This window comes from Capsicum annuum, unplaced genomic scaffold (genome assembly GCF_002878395.1).
Source record: "Capsicum annuum cultivar UCD-10X-F1 unplaced genomic scaffold, UCD10Xv1.1 ctg2578, whole genome shotgun sequence".
Taxonomy (NCBI): Eukaryota; Viridiplantae; Streptophyta; class Magnoliopsida; order Solanales; family Solanaceae; genus Capsicum; species Capsicum annuum.
Window position 1 is genome coordinate 135,974 of NW_025831995.1, and position 16,938 is coordinate 152,911.

General features: G+C 36.4%; 3 protein-coding genes and 1 pseudogene across 3 annotated transcripts; 1 reads left to right on the forward strand and 3 right to left on the reverse strand.

The window, feature by feature from the left end:
* Window positions 1-206: 206 nt before the first annotated feature.
* Window positions 207-2,526, reverse strand: LOC124890833 (LRR receptor-like serine/threonine-protein kinase EFR). The gene is made up of 4 exons (XM_047402655.1): window positions 2,045-2,526; window positions 1,291-1,474; window positions 845-1,201; window positions 207-761 (listed from the first exon to the last, which is right to left on the reverse strand). The coding sequence occupies exons 1-4, from the start codon at window positions 2,524-2,526 to the stop codon at window positions 207-209; spliced, it is 1,578 nt and encodes a 525-aa protein (XP_047258611.1).
* A 4,222-nt stretch (window positions 2,527-6,748) lies between these two features.
* LOC107869816 (ras-related protein RABA1f-like) lies at window positions 6,749-8,029 on the forward strand. The gene has a single exon (XM_016716242.2). The coding sequence runs from the start codon at window positions 7,198-7,200 to the stop codon at window positions 7,690-7,692; it is 495 nt and encodes a 164-aa protein (XP_016571728.2). The 5' UTR covers window positions 6,749-7,197; the 3' UTR covers window positions 7,693-8,029.
* A 9-nt stretch (window positions 8,030-8,038) lies between these two features.
* On the reverse strand, window positions 8,039-12,607 carry LOC107868257 (annotated as a pseudogene).
* Window positions 11,998-12,453, reverse strand: LOC124890834 (LRR receptor-like serine/threonine-protein kinase EFR). The gene has a single exon (XM_047402656.1). The coding sequence runs from the start codon at window positions 12,451-12,453 to the stop codon at window positions 11,998-12,000; it is 456 nt and encodes a 151-aa protein (XP_047258612.1).
* Window positions 12,608-16,938: the final 4,331 nt, after the last annotated feature.

Consider the following 16,938-nt stretch of genomic DNA (forward strand, 5'->3'; position numbering starts at 1 on the left):
ATCAAAGTCTCTTAGGTGGGCAACCATATCCTCATACAGCAAGACGTTACTAGGCATCTGAATCACTGGCAGTGAGCACCCATGATGGAGATATTCTAGTGCACATGCCACATCTATCATAATGTTTAGTCTCTGCATGATGTCTAAGAAGTAGTTGTGTGAGTACAAATGCTTCTCAAGACTCCCATTAGGCATATATTGGAGCTCTAAAGCCTTAAATCAAGATTAGAACAACTAGTGATGACTTTAACGAGATTCCTATGACGAAGGCCGCGCAAAACTTCACATTCTGTATCAAAACTCTTGAATGCCGCTTCCAATTTCAGATTAAACACTTTAACTGTAATCAGATTCCCACTTGTGAGAGTACCTTTGTACACAGAGCTAAAACTTCCAGAACCAATCAAATTACTCTCACTAAGTGCATCAGTTGCTTGGAGCAATTCATAGTATGAAATTCTTTCTCTTATTATTGTAGACAATGAATCAGCTTGTTGAGGAGTTCTTTTACCTCTTCTATACCTTAATACAAACACAAAAGTGATAGTAACATACAGAAGTGCAATTCCTAGCAAAAGAATTGGAGCTAGCAATCTTTTCCTATTTGATTTGTGCTCTGATGAAGTTAGGCATGGCGGGACACTAAATCTTGAAGAACCACACAGTGCTTCATTGTAGATGAAAAACTGACTCAAGAGGTTCTTGAAAGGACCCCCCGAGGGTATTTCACTGTACAATTTATTTTCAGAAACATTGAAAAACTGAGGTATTGAAGTTTCTCCAAAGACTTGGGAATAGTTCCTGATATATTATTTTGAGAAAGGTCTAGGAATTCCAATGCTACCATGTTGTTCATTGAGTCAGGCATAGATCCTTGCAACTCATTGTTTCTCAATGAAAGGTGCACTAGATTTTGCAATCCTCCAATTTCTTTAGGAATTCTATTTGAAAATCTATTCATTGACAAATCAATCAGTGTCACAGCCTTTAGATTTCCAATTTGTGGAGGTAAAGAACCTACCATGTTGTTTGATGATAAGTCAAGAACCACTAGATCTTTAAGGTTCCCTAAGCTTGGTGGTATATTGGAACTCAATATATTGGAACCCAAATGTATCTCTCCAAGGGAAGTAACGTTTCCTAAACAATTAGGAAGAGAACCTGAAAATTGATTTTGAGTCAAGTCTATGACATCCAAGCGCTGCAATTTACTCAAGTAAGTTTGTTATTACACAAGAACAAGCCTAGCAGGTTTCTCAAGTTACCAATTGATGTGGGACTCCATCCAACCAAGATTATTTCGGAAAGGTCGATGTCTATTAAGTTGCTTAAGTTTCCAACTACATTTGAAACTCGCCCTTTTATTCTGCAACTCCCGGCATAAAGCTTTATAAGAGACGTGGAAAGATTCACTGCAGATACTGGAAGCATGCTGTTTAGAGGGTTGAAAGATAGACTAAGATACGTTAAATTTCTGCAATTGTTTAAGAAAGTCAAGAAGCTTAACGCTGAGTCGCTGGCTGAATTGTTTACCTCCAAATTTAGGTACTGCAGATGACTCAAATATCCAAGAGAATTGGGAATCAAGCCCTTGAGGTTGTTGTCTGAAAGATCTAGAATAGTAACTTTTGAATAATTGGATATTTAATGAGGAATAGTCCCTACGAGATTGGTTAAGCCACTCAGATAAAGAAATTCTATGTTGGGTAAGAACATACGTTTAGTGGGAAGGTTCCTGACAGATTATTGTTTGTAAGAGAAATAGTTCTCAGCCCTGATATGTTGAAGATCTCCGTCAGAAGTGAACCACTAAAACTATTTATTCCAAGAAGAAGTTCCTCTAATTTAACAAGATTTCACATCTCTTCAGGTATTTCACCTGGAAACACATGAAGAAAGAATGAATACTAGTGAGGTAAACTAGTTGGTACAATATAGTATATAAGTTGTAACTTTTTGAATACATACCACTTTAACATATTTCTGTTAAGATATAAATATTGCATATTGGTTAAGTTGCCAATATCCCTTGGTAAGAATCCACTGAGATTGTTTCTCCACAGAGACAAAAATTGCAGAGATGAGATGTTGAAAATGGAGATTGGGACAGAGCCGGTAATCTGATCTCTCCACACCTAATTTCATTAAATTAACAAGATCTCCAATTTCTTGTGGCATTATCCCTGCAGTTAATGTGTAATACAAATTAATTCTGAAGTAATTAGATAAAATAGCACTAGCATTCACAAGATAAATCATACTAGTAAAATGGTTAGATCCGAGAGACGACATCTGCAGATTAGCTAATCTTCCAATTCCACTATTTATTGGTCCATCAAAAACATTTTCCGATAAAGACAACTTTTGAAGTTGTGAGCAATTGGATAAGCTTTTAGACATATGACCATGAAGCTTGTTTTCTGATAGATGAAGCTCTTGGAGTTTTGGCAGACCATTGCATAAACCATTGTGAAGATTTCCTGATAGTGTCATGACCCGAGCCGGGACCCTAGCCGTGACGGGCATCCCGAACCATAGTGATTCGGACACTCTTCTATATCTGGTTATCATGCACAATACTCGAATAATAAATAAAAGGCGCGGAAATAAATTAAACGGAATCATGGTCATGAATCTGAAATCTGTTTAATAAAACGAAAATAAATTTTCAACATCTTGATACAAGAATTACAAGGACAACACGAAACACACTTCAAAATCAGTGATCAAAGATCCGAGGACCCTTTTGAAGACCACACTCAAATTCAACAAACAACAACAAGAACACAATGTATTGATGTGTTTATCACCTAAAAACAGCAAACAACAAACTATGCTAACAACAACAAGATGAAGAACAACAACAATGGAACAAGAACAACAAGTCACGGATTTGAATTGCAAGAACACAAACAAACGATTACAACATAAACAAATTGGATAGATAGTTAGACCTTGGTTGGTATAATCTTAAGAATCCAAGAATATGGTAATCTTGGACCCTTAACACTACACAAAACGGTTAACCTAACTCCTGCGTTGACACAAGAGGAACTTTACCTCCTCTAAACACCAATGTCTCAAGCCAACATTGCAACACAAGTGATATCCACACTTGTTTCCCTCATTTTGGTGTGGTGGCTATTCCAAGCCCTACAACTAAAGGTGTTTCATGTTTCAAGTCTTACATCAATGAACAACTAATGAGAAAAAGACCTAAAATGTTCTATTTATATTCTATTACAAGACAAGGCAAAATGACAACAATGCCATTAAAGGGTGGGTTGGCCATGGAGTGCATTTGGACCCAATGAAGTGACCAAAATACCCTTAATGAAGATGACCAAATTATGACCCATTAAGTCGGGTCCAAAACTGTGAGTCCTCAAGTCTTCGATGCTCCAAGCAATCTTCCACATACTGCCTTGCTTGTGCTCAAAATGGGTCTTCCTTGCATATTCTTGTGCCCTCGGGGTGACCAAGTGGGCATGTCTTCAAAAATTAAGGTGGCCATTTGACTTGTATCACATCTAAACATCGTCTCTTTCAGTCTGCGAAATCTCTGCTACATACGACATAAATAAACTGTCTAAATTTGGGACAAGGCCCCAAGTGGACCGAAACTAGAATAAATAATAAATGTCTAAAGAGAACTATGCCTTCCAGAATAAAGAAGGCTCACCACTGCATACTGCACTGTCTGTTTGAAAATTCTACAGTTTAGCAAGACCTTTAGACTGAGCCTTAGACCCTGAAATATAGGGGGTCAATACAATTGTACTGGTACGCAGGGAAAATCAAAATAATGAATTTATATATATAAAATAGATGGGAGCAAGTCATAAAACATCATGCATGATATAGGTCAAACACACATGGGCATTTCTTTGAGAATCATAAAACATTCTGATCGATGTAGTTCTGATATTTCTATTACTTCTGAGTTAGGTGGCACACCCTACAATTCTATGATCCCACAGGCTATATGAAGTTCTCCCTTAACTAGGCGGCCAAGTCCCCAACCTAAGTTTGCCGCAAGAAATAGAGTTTCTGATTCTGATAAGCCACAGGGCACTAGTCCAGCGTATAATCCCTCTAGGGGACATAATAACCCTGTATCGGTAAAATATGATTTTCGGCAATGAGTTTTCTGGACTCGTGCCTTCTTTGGGTAACCACCTAACATCTCTATATGTCCACTTTTAGCCTTTTCTGAACATGTGTCATTCTAACTTCAAAATCTGAAAGTCTAAGAGAAAATCCACATTCTGCTCTGTTATGGATTACTATGGGATTTTCTGAATTGGTATCGTCATACTAAGACTTGCAAGTCAGGTTCTAAGCCATAAAATAATATCACAGTTTTCTCTTTCAAAACATAAAGTTTAGACCACCATACTTTAAATAATTCAAGAAGATTCATTCTTCAATGCAGTTATCAAATTATGCAAAGATAATTCCTTTTAATCATTTCAACAAACATTTGATGGTCATACAATTTTAGCAAACCATGCAATTCTTTCATTATATAAATTCAACATTTCTCAACATGCGAAACCTCCCTCTCATCAATTTTAAAATCAATCTTAAATCATTCAACAGTAGTTAAGAACATTGATACCATGCTTCTAAATAACATTCTTCAACTCATAACATTCTAAAATCAAGAAGTGTGGCAACATGAGAGGGAGCTTAAATAGTGGTGCTCTCAATTAACTATTCAACTCAATTTCATACATACATATATAAGATTACAAATTAATTTGGGGGAAAGGCCTCAAGACCAAAACAATAATTCCATTTTAGAGTCCATAATGCACAATTGAAGTGTAAATTTTAAAACCCCTTTGTAAATTCATGAATTCTTAACTTTAAATCATATTCAAATTGTTTAAACCAGCCCATGTAGTTTTAGAAAAACCCCACGTACCTTAGACTACTTAGGAGAAAGAGCGGGGACCGAATCTTGACTAAGTTCTTGATACTCTTGACTTCAAAAGATGAGTTTCTTGATCTTTGTGGAAAACCTAGGTCCTTGATTAAAGAGAGAGAAGTAGTTTTCTGATATATTTTGCCCTAATGACACCTTAATTTTGTGTTATAGCATAGTTATGAAAGAAAAAAAGACTGATTTTCCCTCCCTAAGGCCGGTTATTTAAAAAAATCGTGAACTGGGCACCGACGCGTAACCTGACGCGACTCATTAAGATCGCGTCGGTCCACTATTTCATCAACACGGCGCGCTGACTTCACATCGGGCTACTGTTCTCAATGTCCAAACGCCCATCTAACGGTACTCGAAAATTCCCAAACTTACCCGCGATGTACTAATAACTTTCCCAATCATGAAACAACTTAAAAATCGGCTTTCCAGGGTCCAAAAGATCGAAAATAAAATCATCAAAGGTTAGGAGCTCAAAATGTGACTAAGTCCTCTTGACACCTAGAAAATTTTTCAGAAGATCGAACCTCCAAGCATACCACGAAGTGACATTAGGTCGAGAAAACTACGGGGTGTTACAGATAGGCTATTGCTTGTAAATGCAATGACTTCGATTCTAGAAATATTGAAAATTGTGAATGGTATTGAACATGTAAGTTGATTAAATTGTCTGGACAACCATTTCATGTTGTAAGATTTCCGATCCCTTCTGGAATGTTTCCTTGAAGTGAAGTTCCAGATAATTCTAACCTCTCCAACATTGAGGCATTTGGGATCGACATAGGGATATGTCCTTCTAAGGAATTGAATGACAAATTCAACGTTTCAATCTTTGAAATGTTAAAAAATGAAGAAGGAAGGGGGTCGGTGAAACTATTATTTTTAAGACTTAGAAATTGAAGTTGGTGTAAGAACCCAAACCAAGAAGGAATCTCTCTAAAGTTATAGAAACTTAAATCAAGAAACTTAAGCCGACGCAAGCGTAGCATTTCTTGAGGAAAATTCCCCTGGAAGTTGTTGCTTTCCAAGTCGAGAGAAGCAAAAAGTGAGAGGTTTCAAAAATCACGTGGAATTCTTCCAGTAAGAGCCATGTTGAAAAGATTCAAGAATTTCACTCTCTGGTGGCGAGAGCCACAAGTGACTCCAACCTAATGGCAAACAGAAGTTGCAGGAGACCAACTTTCATCCAAGAAAGGGATCGGAAATGATTTGGGATTTCAAATTGAGAAGAGCTAATTGATCAGAGGTATTGTTGGTTTGGGTCATGGCTGAACTAACCATATCATAGTGAAGCAACAAGAGAGAAGAGGTGAATGTTTTCTCCATAATTGCATAAATTAGTAGGAAAATGGTATGGCTAGTAACCTGTGGTGTTGAGACTTTATATAGTGATAATTTTTAAGAATATCTTTTTTGCATACTTTTCTTTTTAATCCTTTTTAGGATCAACTTTCTTCTTTTATTCTATTATCTCAATAAATATTGTTCCCCAACTTAATTTATTTTCCAGCTTATGTAGGGCCCAGGGACTTGACCATTTGAAAAAAACCAAATCAATAAAGTTTTGCAAACAGTGATGGTGTCATTAACATGTTTTACACAAATTCATCGGAAAGCAAGTAAAGATGTCAATAAAGGCAGGGAGTCAGAACTTGAATTTTATGGGTTAAAATTCTAAAATAGAGATTGTGTCAGGTGTTGATGACGTGGTTCTAAATTTAAATTTGTAGTGAATTTATAAAATAAAAATAGTGAATTTGGCCCAAAGCTTCTGAGTTTAGTCAAACTCGTAGACAACCTTCTACCTCCGTTCCGGCACATACTAAAGTGTGGACACAAATGTGTGTTTTGCTTGTGTGGGAACATCAAGAATTCAACTTTTCTTGACATTCTTGTGGTATGTGTCTCACATTGTTGAAAATGAGAATGCAATAGTCCATGAGTTCAAACCATTAGTCTTTCAAGCTACACTAAAAGTTATTTTGAAGGTATAATACATACATAAATTTCTATGCCCTCCAAATTTGAGTATACGCGTCCTACATGACAAATCTCACACGCACACCTAACCTTGTGAAAACATTGCATTCTATCGAATCTGCGTATTCCTGGTTGGATCTGCCACTAATTAAATTTGCAAATTGCCTTCTTCTTTTTCCCAATTATATCTCCATACAAATTGAATTACTTTATATCAATCTTTCTACATAGAGATTCCTCGTAAATTTTATCACTCCACGTTATACAGTTTAAACATGTTCGACACTTTTTGTGTTCAAACATTGAATCTGTATATGTTGGACAAGTCCAGATCAATCATCAAATTTAGATCCAATATTTGTGTGCACAAGCTAACTAGCCATCAACAGATGGACGTCCATTTACCACAGTTTTCCACTATGATTAGTGAATACAATCGAGGAGCAGCAGGTGCCTTACTGGTTTACGACATTCCTCGCCATGTAACATTTGAAAATGTAGCAAGATGGCTCAAAGAATTGAGAGACCACACAGACCAAAACATTGTTGTAATGATCGTGGGGAATAAGTCGGATCTCCGCCAACTCAGAGCTGTCCCCACGGGCGAATCAAGTGGTTTTGCAGAAAGAGAGAGCACTTTCTTCATGGAAACATCTGCACTTGAGGCACTCAATGTAGAAAACTCCTTCACAGAGGTACTCACTCAGATTTATCAAGTGGTTAGTCGAAAATCACTTGATATAGGAGATGATCCAGCATCTGTAGCATGAGGACAAACAAGCAACATTGGGAAAGATGATGCATCTGCTGTTAAGAAAGCTGGATGTTGTTCTTGTTAAGCAAAAGGATCAATCCAGAGGTGTATCCAGAATCTAGTGTCAACGTGTTCAGAATGAGTACGATCCTTTTTTCCATATACACAAAGTTGAACTCTCCCTAGATCTGCCTCTGGATGCAAGTATATATATATACACACACACAATAAATCCCGTTTTCAACAAATGAAAGTTAGACAAAAGAACTAATAGTGCAGTATATTGTGGAGGAAACTAAAGGGGGATGGAAATACATTTAGCTTAAAAGTTTACTTGTGTTATATTTTTCGTGTGTAATTTGTAAATCAAGGGAATTTCAGCTAAGAAAACTTTCTTGTTGCCACAAAATACTTGCAATAGACTGAATGTCTATGTTGTTCAGACTCTTCAAAAATATTAATGGTTGCGTGTCTGATCCTCCAAAGTAGTGTATCTTTTAAGGGTTCGACATGGATGCTGCAACATTTTTGGACAGTCCAAGAAACATAGCTCAATGTTACCAGAAGTTGTATTTTGCTTCACCAACCAAAAATAGAAGAAGAGGTTTTTTTCCCCTAAGTAGATGAACAAAAAGAAAATGCATTCTTTTCTCATCTTCTTCTATGCTGATTGGGCAGAGCTAGAGTTCAAATTACGAGTTTAGTAGAATTCGATAGCTTTGACCCCAAAACTTTGTATTTGTATTAAGAAGACCACTTAATAAGTAAAAACAATTTATTTAACCTAGTAAAGTTTCATCTTTTGTAGAGTTGATTTTTCAGCATTAAACAGAATGCTGCGCGTGAAACAAGTGATTTCTGGGGAGGCACTACCTCGTGAGATAGAAAGGTTACCACAAAGGGGGTGGCTTTTGGGGATACAGGGTCGAATTAAACGAAGAACTGAGCTAACTAGTAATCTCAGTGCTTCTATTTCAAGATTTTCAAATTCCATCCTTATGCAATATTCATATCAAAAGGAAACAGTTAGATTTATTGCAACAAGCTAGAATTTCTGAAAACAGAATCATGCACAAATCAAGTGCTGAAAGATAAAAGAGAACCATTATAAAGATGTTCAACATGCAAGAAGTTGAATCTTGATATTCTGCAGCTTCCCTACAACATCTTTCATGTTAGTCCTTCTTGCCGGAGATTCAGCACAACAATCTAATGCTACTTTCATGATTGATGCTACAACATCTAACTCCTTCTGTAAGCCTTTACCTGTTGCTGTTACCAAGTTGGTATCTACGACGTCCATTACTGCATCCGGAAGTGAATAACTCACCCATTGCTTCAAGCTAAGATCTCCCTCAAACTCATTAGGCTTTCTCCTAGTAAATGTTTCCAGCAACAATACCCCATAACTATAGATATCACACTTTGTTAACACTAGTCCTTCCAGTCCATACTCTACAGTCAAACAATTCATTTAAAGATGCAATATACTTTCTAGGTGGGAAAAAAGAAAGGACCAATCAGCAAAACTAAGAGACGTACCTGGCGCAATATACCCCAATGTTGCTAAGGTTTTAGTGTACAAATCACCCTGATCTTCACCAAGGAGTTTTGAAATGCCAAAGTCGCTGAGGTGGGCAACCATATCCTCATCCAGCAAGACGTTACTAGGCTTTAGATCGCAGTGGATCACAGGAGACGAGCACCCATGGTGAAGATATTCCAAAGCACATGCCACATCTATCATTATGCTTAGTCTCTGCCTGGTATCGAGGAAGTAGTTGTGAGAATACAAATATTTCTCAATGACTCCCATTAGGCATATACTCGAGAACTAAAGCCTTGAAATCAAGATTGGAACAACTAGTAATGACTTTCACGAGATTCCTAAGGCGAAAGCTACGCAAAACTTCACATTCCGTATCAAAACTCTTGAATGCTGCATCCAGTTGCAGATTGAACACTTTAACTGCAACAGAAGTTCCACTTTTGAGAATGCCTTTGTAAACAGAGCCAAAACTTCCAGAACCAATCAGGTTACTCTCACTAAGATCATCCTTTGCTTGGAGCAGTTCATAGTATGAAATTCTTTCTTGTTTCTTTGTAGACAATGAATCAGCTTGTTGAGGAGCTCTTTTACCTCTTCTATACCTTATCCATACAAACACAAATATGATAGGAACAAATAAAATTGCAAGTCCTAGAAAAAGATATAAAACTAGCAATTTTTTCCTGTTTGATTTGTTCTTTGATGAAGTTGGGCTTGATGGGACACTAAATCTTGAAGAACCACACAGTGCTTCATTGTCGGTGAAAAACTGACTCGAGAAGTTCTTGAAAGGACCCCCTGATGGTATTTCACCAAACAATTTATTGACAGAAACATTGAAATACTTCAGGTTTTGAAGTTTCTCCAAAGTCTTGGGAATGGTTCCTGATATGTTATTATGAGAAAGGTCTAGGAATTCAAAACCTACCATGTTGCTCACGGAGTCCGGTATAGATCCTTGCAACTTGTTGTGTCTCAAAGAAAGGTGCGCTAAATTTTGCAATCCTCCAATTTCTCTAGGAATTCCATTTGAGAATTGATTCATTGACATATCTATTAGTGTTGCAGCCTTCAGATTTCCATTTCTGGAGGTAATGAACCAAGAATGTTGTTTGACTATAAGTCAAGAACCATTAGATCCGTAAGATTCCATAAGCTTGATGGTATATTGGAACTCAATTTATTGGAATCCAGATGTATCTCTCTAAGGGAAGTAACATTCCCCAAACAATTCGGAAGAGATCCTGAAAGTTGATTTTGACTAAAGTAAATAGCACCCAAACGCTGCAATTTACAAAAGTTATCTCTAATAAATCCTGTAAATTTGTTGTTACTCAAGTTAAAGCAATGAAGGTTTTCCAAGTTTCCAATTGATATGGGAATGGATCCAACTAAGTAATTTCTAGAAAGATCAAGGTCTAATAAGCTGCTTAAGTTCCCAACTTCATCTGGAATTCTCCCTCTGATCTTGCAATTGTTTGCGTAAAATTTTATTAGAGATGTGGAAAGGTTCCCTACAGAGACAGGAAACAAGCCATTTAGTGGGTTCAAATATAGAGAAAGATATGTTAAATTTCTACAATTGGTTAAGGAAGTCAGGAAGCTTAATGATGAATCGCTGGTTAAATTGTTTTCCCCCAAGTTTAGGTATTGTAGATGAGTCAAATATCCAAGTGAGTTGGGAATCAAGCCAGTGATTTTGTTGTTTGAAAGCTCAAGAATTGTAAGTTCTGAACAATTGGAGATAGAATGAGGAATAGTTCCAACAAGATTGGTTAAGTTTATCAGATAAAGCTCCTCAAGATTGGGTAAGATAGAACCCATCTTTGGTGGTAGGCTTCCTGATAGATTATTGTTTGAAAGAGAAATCACTCTCAGCCTTGATATGTTGAAGATCTCCATTGGAAGTGAACCACTAAAACTATTACGCTGAAGATCAAGTTCCTCCAACTCAATGAGATTGCTTATCTCTTTGGGTATTTCACCTGGAAACACATATAGCGGATTACTAGTGAGTTTGAATAGTTGGTTCAATCTCCCGTGGTAGAATCCACTGGGATTTTAAGAGAAAAAAAATACGTGTAGAAGATAAATATATTTGAACAGAACCATTAATCTGGCTTCTCTCCATGCCTAATACCACAAAACTTAGATACCTCAATTAATTCAACAACTGAAATTATGTAATAAAATAACATTCTGAAACAATTAGATACAAGCATTCATAAGACAAAAACATACCAATGAAATGGTTATATCCGAGATGCAATAACTGCACGTTACTCAATCTTCCAATATCACTATGTATTGGTCCATCAAACTCATTATATGATAAACCCAATAGTTGAAGTTGTGAAAAATTTGACAAACTTTTAGGCATACAACCGTGAAGCTTGTTTTCGGATAGATAAAGCCCTTTGAGTATTGGGAGACCATTACACAAACCATTGGGGACACTTCCTGATATGCTATTGCCTGTAAATGCTATATTTTCAATTCTAGAAATGTTGAAAACTGACAGTGGTATAGAACCCATAAGATGATTATATTGTATGGATAGCACTTTCATACTGTGAAGATTGCCAATCCGTTCTGGGATGTTTCCTTGAAGTGAATTAAATGATACATTTAAAGTCTCCAATCTTGAGGCATTCGAGAGTGACAGAGGAATAGAGCCTATGAGATTGTTACCCCTCAACTTTAATGCTCTAATGTTTATAAGACATCCAATCACTTCTGGGATTTGACCCTCCATGGAATTGAAATTCAGATTCAAAGTCTCAAGTGTGGAAATATTAGAAAATGAAGAAGCATTGAACCAGTGAAACTATTATTTCCAAGATTTAGAACTTGAAGTTGGTGTAAGAAACCAAACCAAGAAGGAACCTTCCCGCTGAAGCCGTTGAAACTTAAATCAAGAAACTTAAGCCGACCTAAGTGTGCCATTTCTTGTGGCAAATTTCTACAGAAACTGTTACTTCCCAAGTCAAGAGAAACAAGAAATGTGAGGTTCCCAAGTTCACGGGGTATTACGCTGGTAAGAGCCATGTTGGAAAGATTCAAGAATCTCACTCTCTGGTGACGAGAGCCACAAGTGACTCCAACCCAATGATAAACATACGTAGCTGGAGACCAACTTTCATCCAAGAAGTGAAACGGGTCCGTAATGATATGTGATTTTAGGGAAAGAAGAGCTAATTGATCAGTGGATATATTATATTGGTTCATGGCTGAACTAGTTATTAAATAGTACTGAACCGACAAGAGAAAAGAGGTGAATGTTTTCTCCATAATTGCATATATTGGTAGGAATATGAATGTGGATAGTAATGATGTGGTTTTGAGACTTTAAATAGCAAAGAGGTCTCTTGCTCTTTCTGATTTTAAAATCTATAAAACTTTTTTTTTTTTTAAATTTTCCGTTCATACATATTTTAAGGAAAGAAGGAATAGCTTTCCTTTATTAATTAATTAAGTCATCTAAAGTGACTTTAATTTCTTAAGTGGAAGACCAAGAAAGAAGACTCAAAAAGGAGTCTTCCACTAAGTTTTATAACCAAATATGTAAGATGTTCATTGGTGGAGCAAGAATGAATTGAATAGATTTTCCTTATTATTATCTTTGTTTTAACTCCATTCTATACAGGTGAAATTCATAATTTGAGTTAACAACTCAAACAATACTGACTACAATATCATAATGAATAGGGATTTAGTTTTGGCAAACCAAAATTTAACCAGTGTCAGCTATGGGTTTAGAGGGATTTATATCTTTTGATGAGGAGTATAGATATATATGGAAAAAGCTACTAAAATATCAACAACTATTAGGTTTGAACCTGTGATTTTAAAGGATTTCTCGGAGTAAACTGTCACGAATCGAATCGAGGCCTAGGCCGCGAAAGGCTTTCTCTATTGGCAATCATATACACAATTCATAAACTATAAGGAAATGCAGAAAACAAAACGGAATCATGGTCATCCAATTTCAAAAAAACCATATGGTTATATTTCAACAAGACCCAAATCCATCTAACACCTATATGCGAAATCTCTACTAACGAAAAGAAAACAACATCTGTTTGAAGATCGGGACAAGGCTCCCGGTCGGACCATGAACTAAAAATAATGAAATCATGAGATAAGGCCTTCCGAAATAAGGGAGGCTCACTAACTCCAATCGCCTGACAATGGTCTATAGCTTAGCAGGACTCAGGATTGATCCTCAGATCCTGAAATATAGGGGGTCAATACAAATGTACTGGTACGTAAAGCAATCAAAAATAAAATACTTTTATATAACATAAGTGAGAGCAATTTATAAAATATTTTTCGTATGATATATGAGAACACATGGGCATTCTTTACAAACTTGGAAACATTTCTTTGAAACCACGACCCACTCTTTATTTTAATTCTGAGCTAGATGGTACACCCTACAATCTATAATTCCATAGGCTATATGGAATCCGACCTTGACTTGGTGGACAAGCCCCCAATCCAAGTTTGCCACAAGGATTGAAGTATCTATCAAGGGACACATAAGATCACACGGTGCCAAAATCCCCAATCAAATCAATATATCATGGTAGTGCACAAAATCACAAAGCAGGGCTCCGAACCATAGTCCCAATTTGGGACGACATGAATCAACGTACACAAGATCACAAAGCAGGGTACCATAATCCCGTGTCAGCAAATCATGATTTCTAGCGTTGAGTCTTTCAACACGTACTTTCTTAGGGCAGGGGTGGATCTAGGAACCTGGGTAGGGGTTCCCGGGAACCCAGTAATTTTCGTGCGGGTCAAGTATTAATATATAGAAATCTAGTAAATATCTAAGAATTATAAGTTAGGAACCCATTGACAAAGTGTATTGTTGGTTTAGTGGAGTAGAGGGGCTTATAAAAGCTTAATTAACCTCATGGTTGTGGGTTCAAATCTCCTTAGTACATTTTGTTTTTATTTTTATCTAACATAGGGAATCCACAAACTATAAATTCTAGATCTGCCTCTGTCTTAGGGTAACCATCTAACTCTCTTTAGGCCCATTTTTAACCTTTTCTAAACATGCATCTTTCTGAATTCAAAATCTGAGTAAAATCTGTATTTTAGTCTGTTCTGAATCTGCTATGACATTCATCTATTTGATATCTTCATACCAAGACTTGCAAGTCTTATATCTAAGCCATACATTATCATATTACATCTCTTTCATTCAAATAATTTTTAGACCACCAAGTCATTGTACAATAGGATTCATGTTTCAAAACATATGTCAAACCATGCAAAGATTCTCTTTTTCAATATTTCAACAAATGGTGGTCAATTTCTCAAAATAATCATGCAATTTATTTGATTGTCACATTTAACATTTAAAATAAGAAACTATCCCTCTCTACAATTCCCAACCAACATAAAGTTCATATAAGATAGTAAAACCCTTGGTTCATGCTTTAAGACATGCAATTGAGTAACCCATAACTTGTAAATCAAGAAATAACACCATGAGAGAGGGAAATACGTTATTCATGCTCTCAATTCATATTCCAAAACTGAAAAAACATATATACATATACACGAGTAAAAATTCAAGTTTAAGGGAAGGCCTCAAGACCAAAACGTTTACAATGCATACTTCTTAACGTAATTCGAAACCCTTCATAAACATATGATTTTTAAACATTCCAAAACCTTATTAAAATGATTTCACCATGCCCATGTAGTTTACGAAAACCCCATGTACCTTAGATTACTTAGGTTGAAGGATGAAAATCCAAATCTTGATTCATTTCTTGAAAATCTTGAACTTAAGGATTGATTCTTGATCTTTGGTGGAAATCCTAATTTCTCTTGTTATTAAGAGTGGAGAGGATTATGAGTGATGATAAACTGATATTTTATCAGCTAATAGGATTTAATACATGATTTAAGTCGTGGGGGTGGAGTTTGAGGTGAGGAAAATACCAAAATACCCCTAAAGAAATTAAAGAAAATTGCAGAAATCTTTAGTTGATGACCAAGGTTGATGGCCCGTTAGTTAAGTGATGGCTCGTCACCTAAGTACTCACTTTCAGGATTGAATTCTCCCCTTACTATGCTAGAATGATTACTAGAGATGATGTGTCATCACTTAGTTGATGGCTCGTCAACCAAGTTGTCACCTAGTTGATAAGTCATCAACTTCATCGTCACTTTTTGGCAGTCAACACTCTGATGTAAAATGAGTATAACTTTCTACTCTGGTATCAGATTAAGGTGAAACAGATGGAGTTGGAAAGAAGATTCAAATACCTTTCATTCGAAATATAGTAATCCCTCTAAATCTTTATATACAAGAATTTATTGTCAATGGAATTTGACCCAAGTTTAGACATTCACTAAAACTTATGTGATAGGAAAGTTTTCAACTCGTCATTGAGTTTGGGGACTTTTGTGACCTCAATTCATATTCAAAGGTTTTCAAACCCTATAGGATTGATCATCACCCATGTATTAACAAATAATCATTGGGTTTGGGTCTATACGCGTAGAAAAGGTGGTTCAAACTTTAGCCCAAAAGTACGGAGTATTATATTATCTCCCCCTTGGGATCATTCGTCCCTGAATGATGGGTAGGGACTTGTTGAAGCTCCAAAAATATGGATTAAAGGACATAACATTACTTTAAGAATTTCCTTTGAAGGAAACATACGTAGACCTCAAGAAGAGCATTCATGACGTCGGAAAGTGCATCGTGTAAGCACAAAGCGTGAGATAATAAGGATTGACATATTGATAACCTTGTACATGAATTCTAGGGATCATGACCATCACAACATATGGTATGAGTTTATTTGGTGATCATAGGCCTGATTTCCATCTGTACTAATTATGAAATAAGATTTTGCGGAAGTTAGAGGTTGAAGCATTCCCCATCGTACAATTTAAAATGAATGGTCCTCACTTAGAGACACTGCTCGACTATGCTCCAAATAATATATAAAAACATACTTCATAATTTCCACTTATAATTCTTCCATCACACATCTAAACACAAGAGTTTGAGTCCAACTGCATAGTATTTTCATGTTGAAGCCTAATTCAGAGGAAAGAGGATCTAGCTTTAGCTACGGAACCCTGTATTTTAAGAAAATTACTTCACCTTTTCACCACTCTCAAACACATTCGAGTTTTAAATCAAGGAGCACCAACCACATCACCCATTGGTTTGCATTTTCATCAGTCACAACATTCAAGCCTATCATTACTACACCCACTTCATGGATCTCCCTACAAAGACTAGCCAATTCAATCATTCTCACTAAGATTTTTGCCACATAACTCCTCCTTAACTATTTCACGTAATGAAAGTTCATCTCCTTCTTCCCCCTTATCCTATAGCCTTAGCTCAAGAAATCACATAAAAATTCTCACCTTCAAGAACATATACTCTCCCACCTAACACATTACTACGCTTCCACAAGCACCATCATACCAACATATGGAGGGTCATTGAGGTACCCGAGCATAAACATCATGAATGGAAGTAACACTTGTCAGACCACAACTTATACTTAATGCACTACTCAAGGAGCGACATGAGGTGAAGATACGATAGAATAGACACGAAGTGCTTCATATATCAAGTGTCCGGATCATAAGTAATGATTCGTCTGGTACGAACACAGCACAACATAGTTTCCTTAGGACATACCACAATGATAAACATGG

What these genes read in the sequence shown, in the direction of transcription:
- LOC107869816 (XM_016716242.2), top strand. Translation starts at nt 7,198, where the DNA reads ATGTTCGACACTTTTTGTGTTCAAACATTGAATCTGTATATGTTGGAC.
- LOC124890834 (XM_047402656.1), bottom strand. Translation starts at nt 12,453, where the DNA reads ATGAACCAATATAATATATCCACTGATCAATTAGCTCTTCTTTCCCTA.
- LOC124890833 (XM_047402655.1), bottom strand. Translation starts at nt 2,526, where the DNA reads ATGCCCGTCACGGCTAGGGTCCCGGCTCGGGTCATGACACTATCAGGA. An exon ending in ACCTTTCCGAAATAATCTTG is followed by an intron (nt 1,202 to 1,290) that starts GTTGGATGGAGT and finishes AGTAAATTGCAG; the next exon opens with CGCTTGGATGTCATAGACTT. An exon ending in CTGACTCAATGAACAACATG is followed by an intron (nt 762 to 844) that starts GTAGCATTGGAA and finishes TCAATACCTCAG; the next exon opens with TTTTTCAATGTTTCTGAAAA.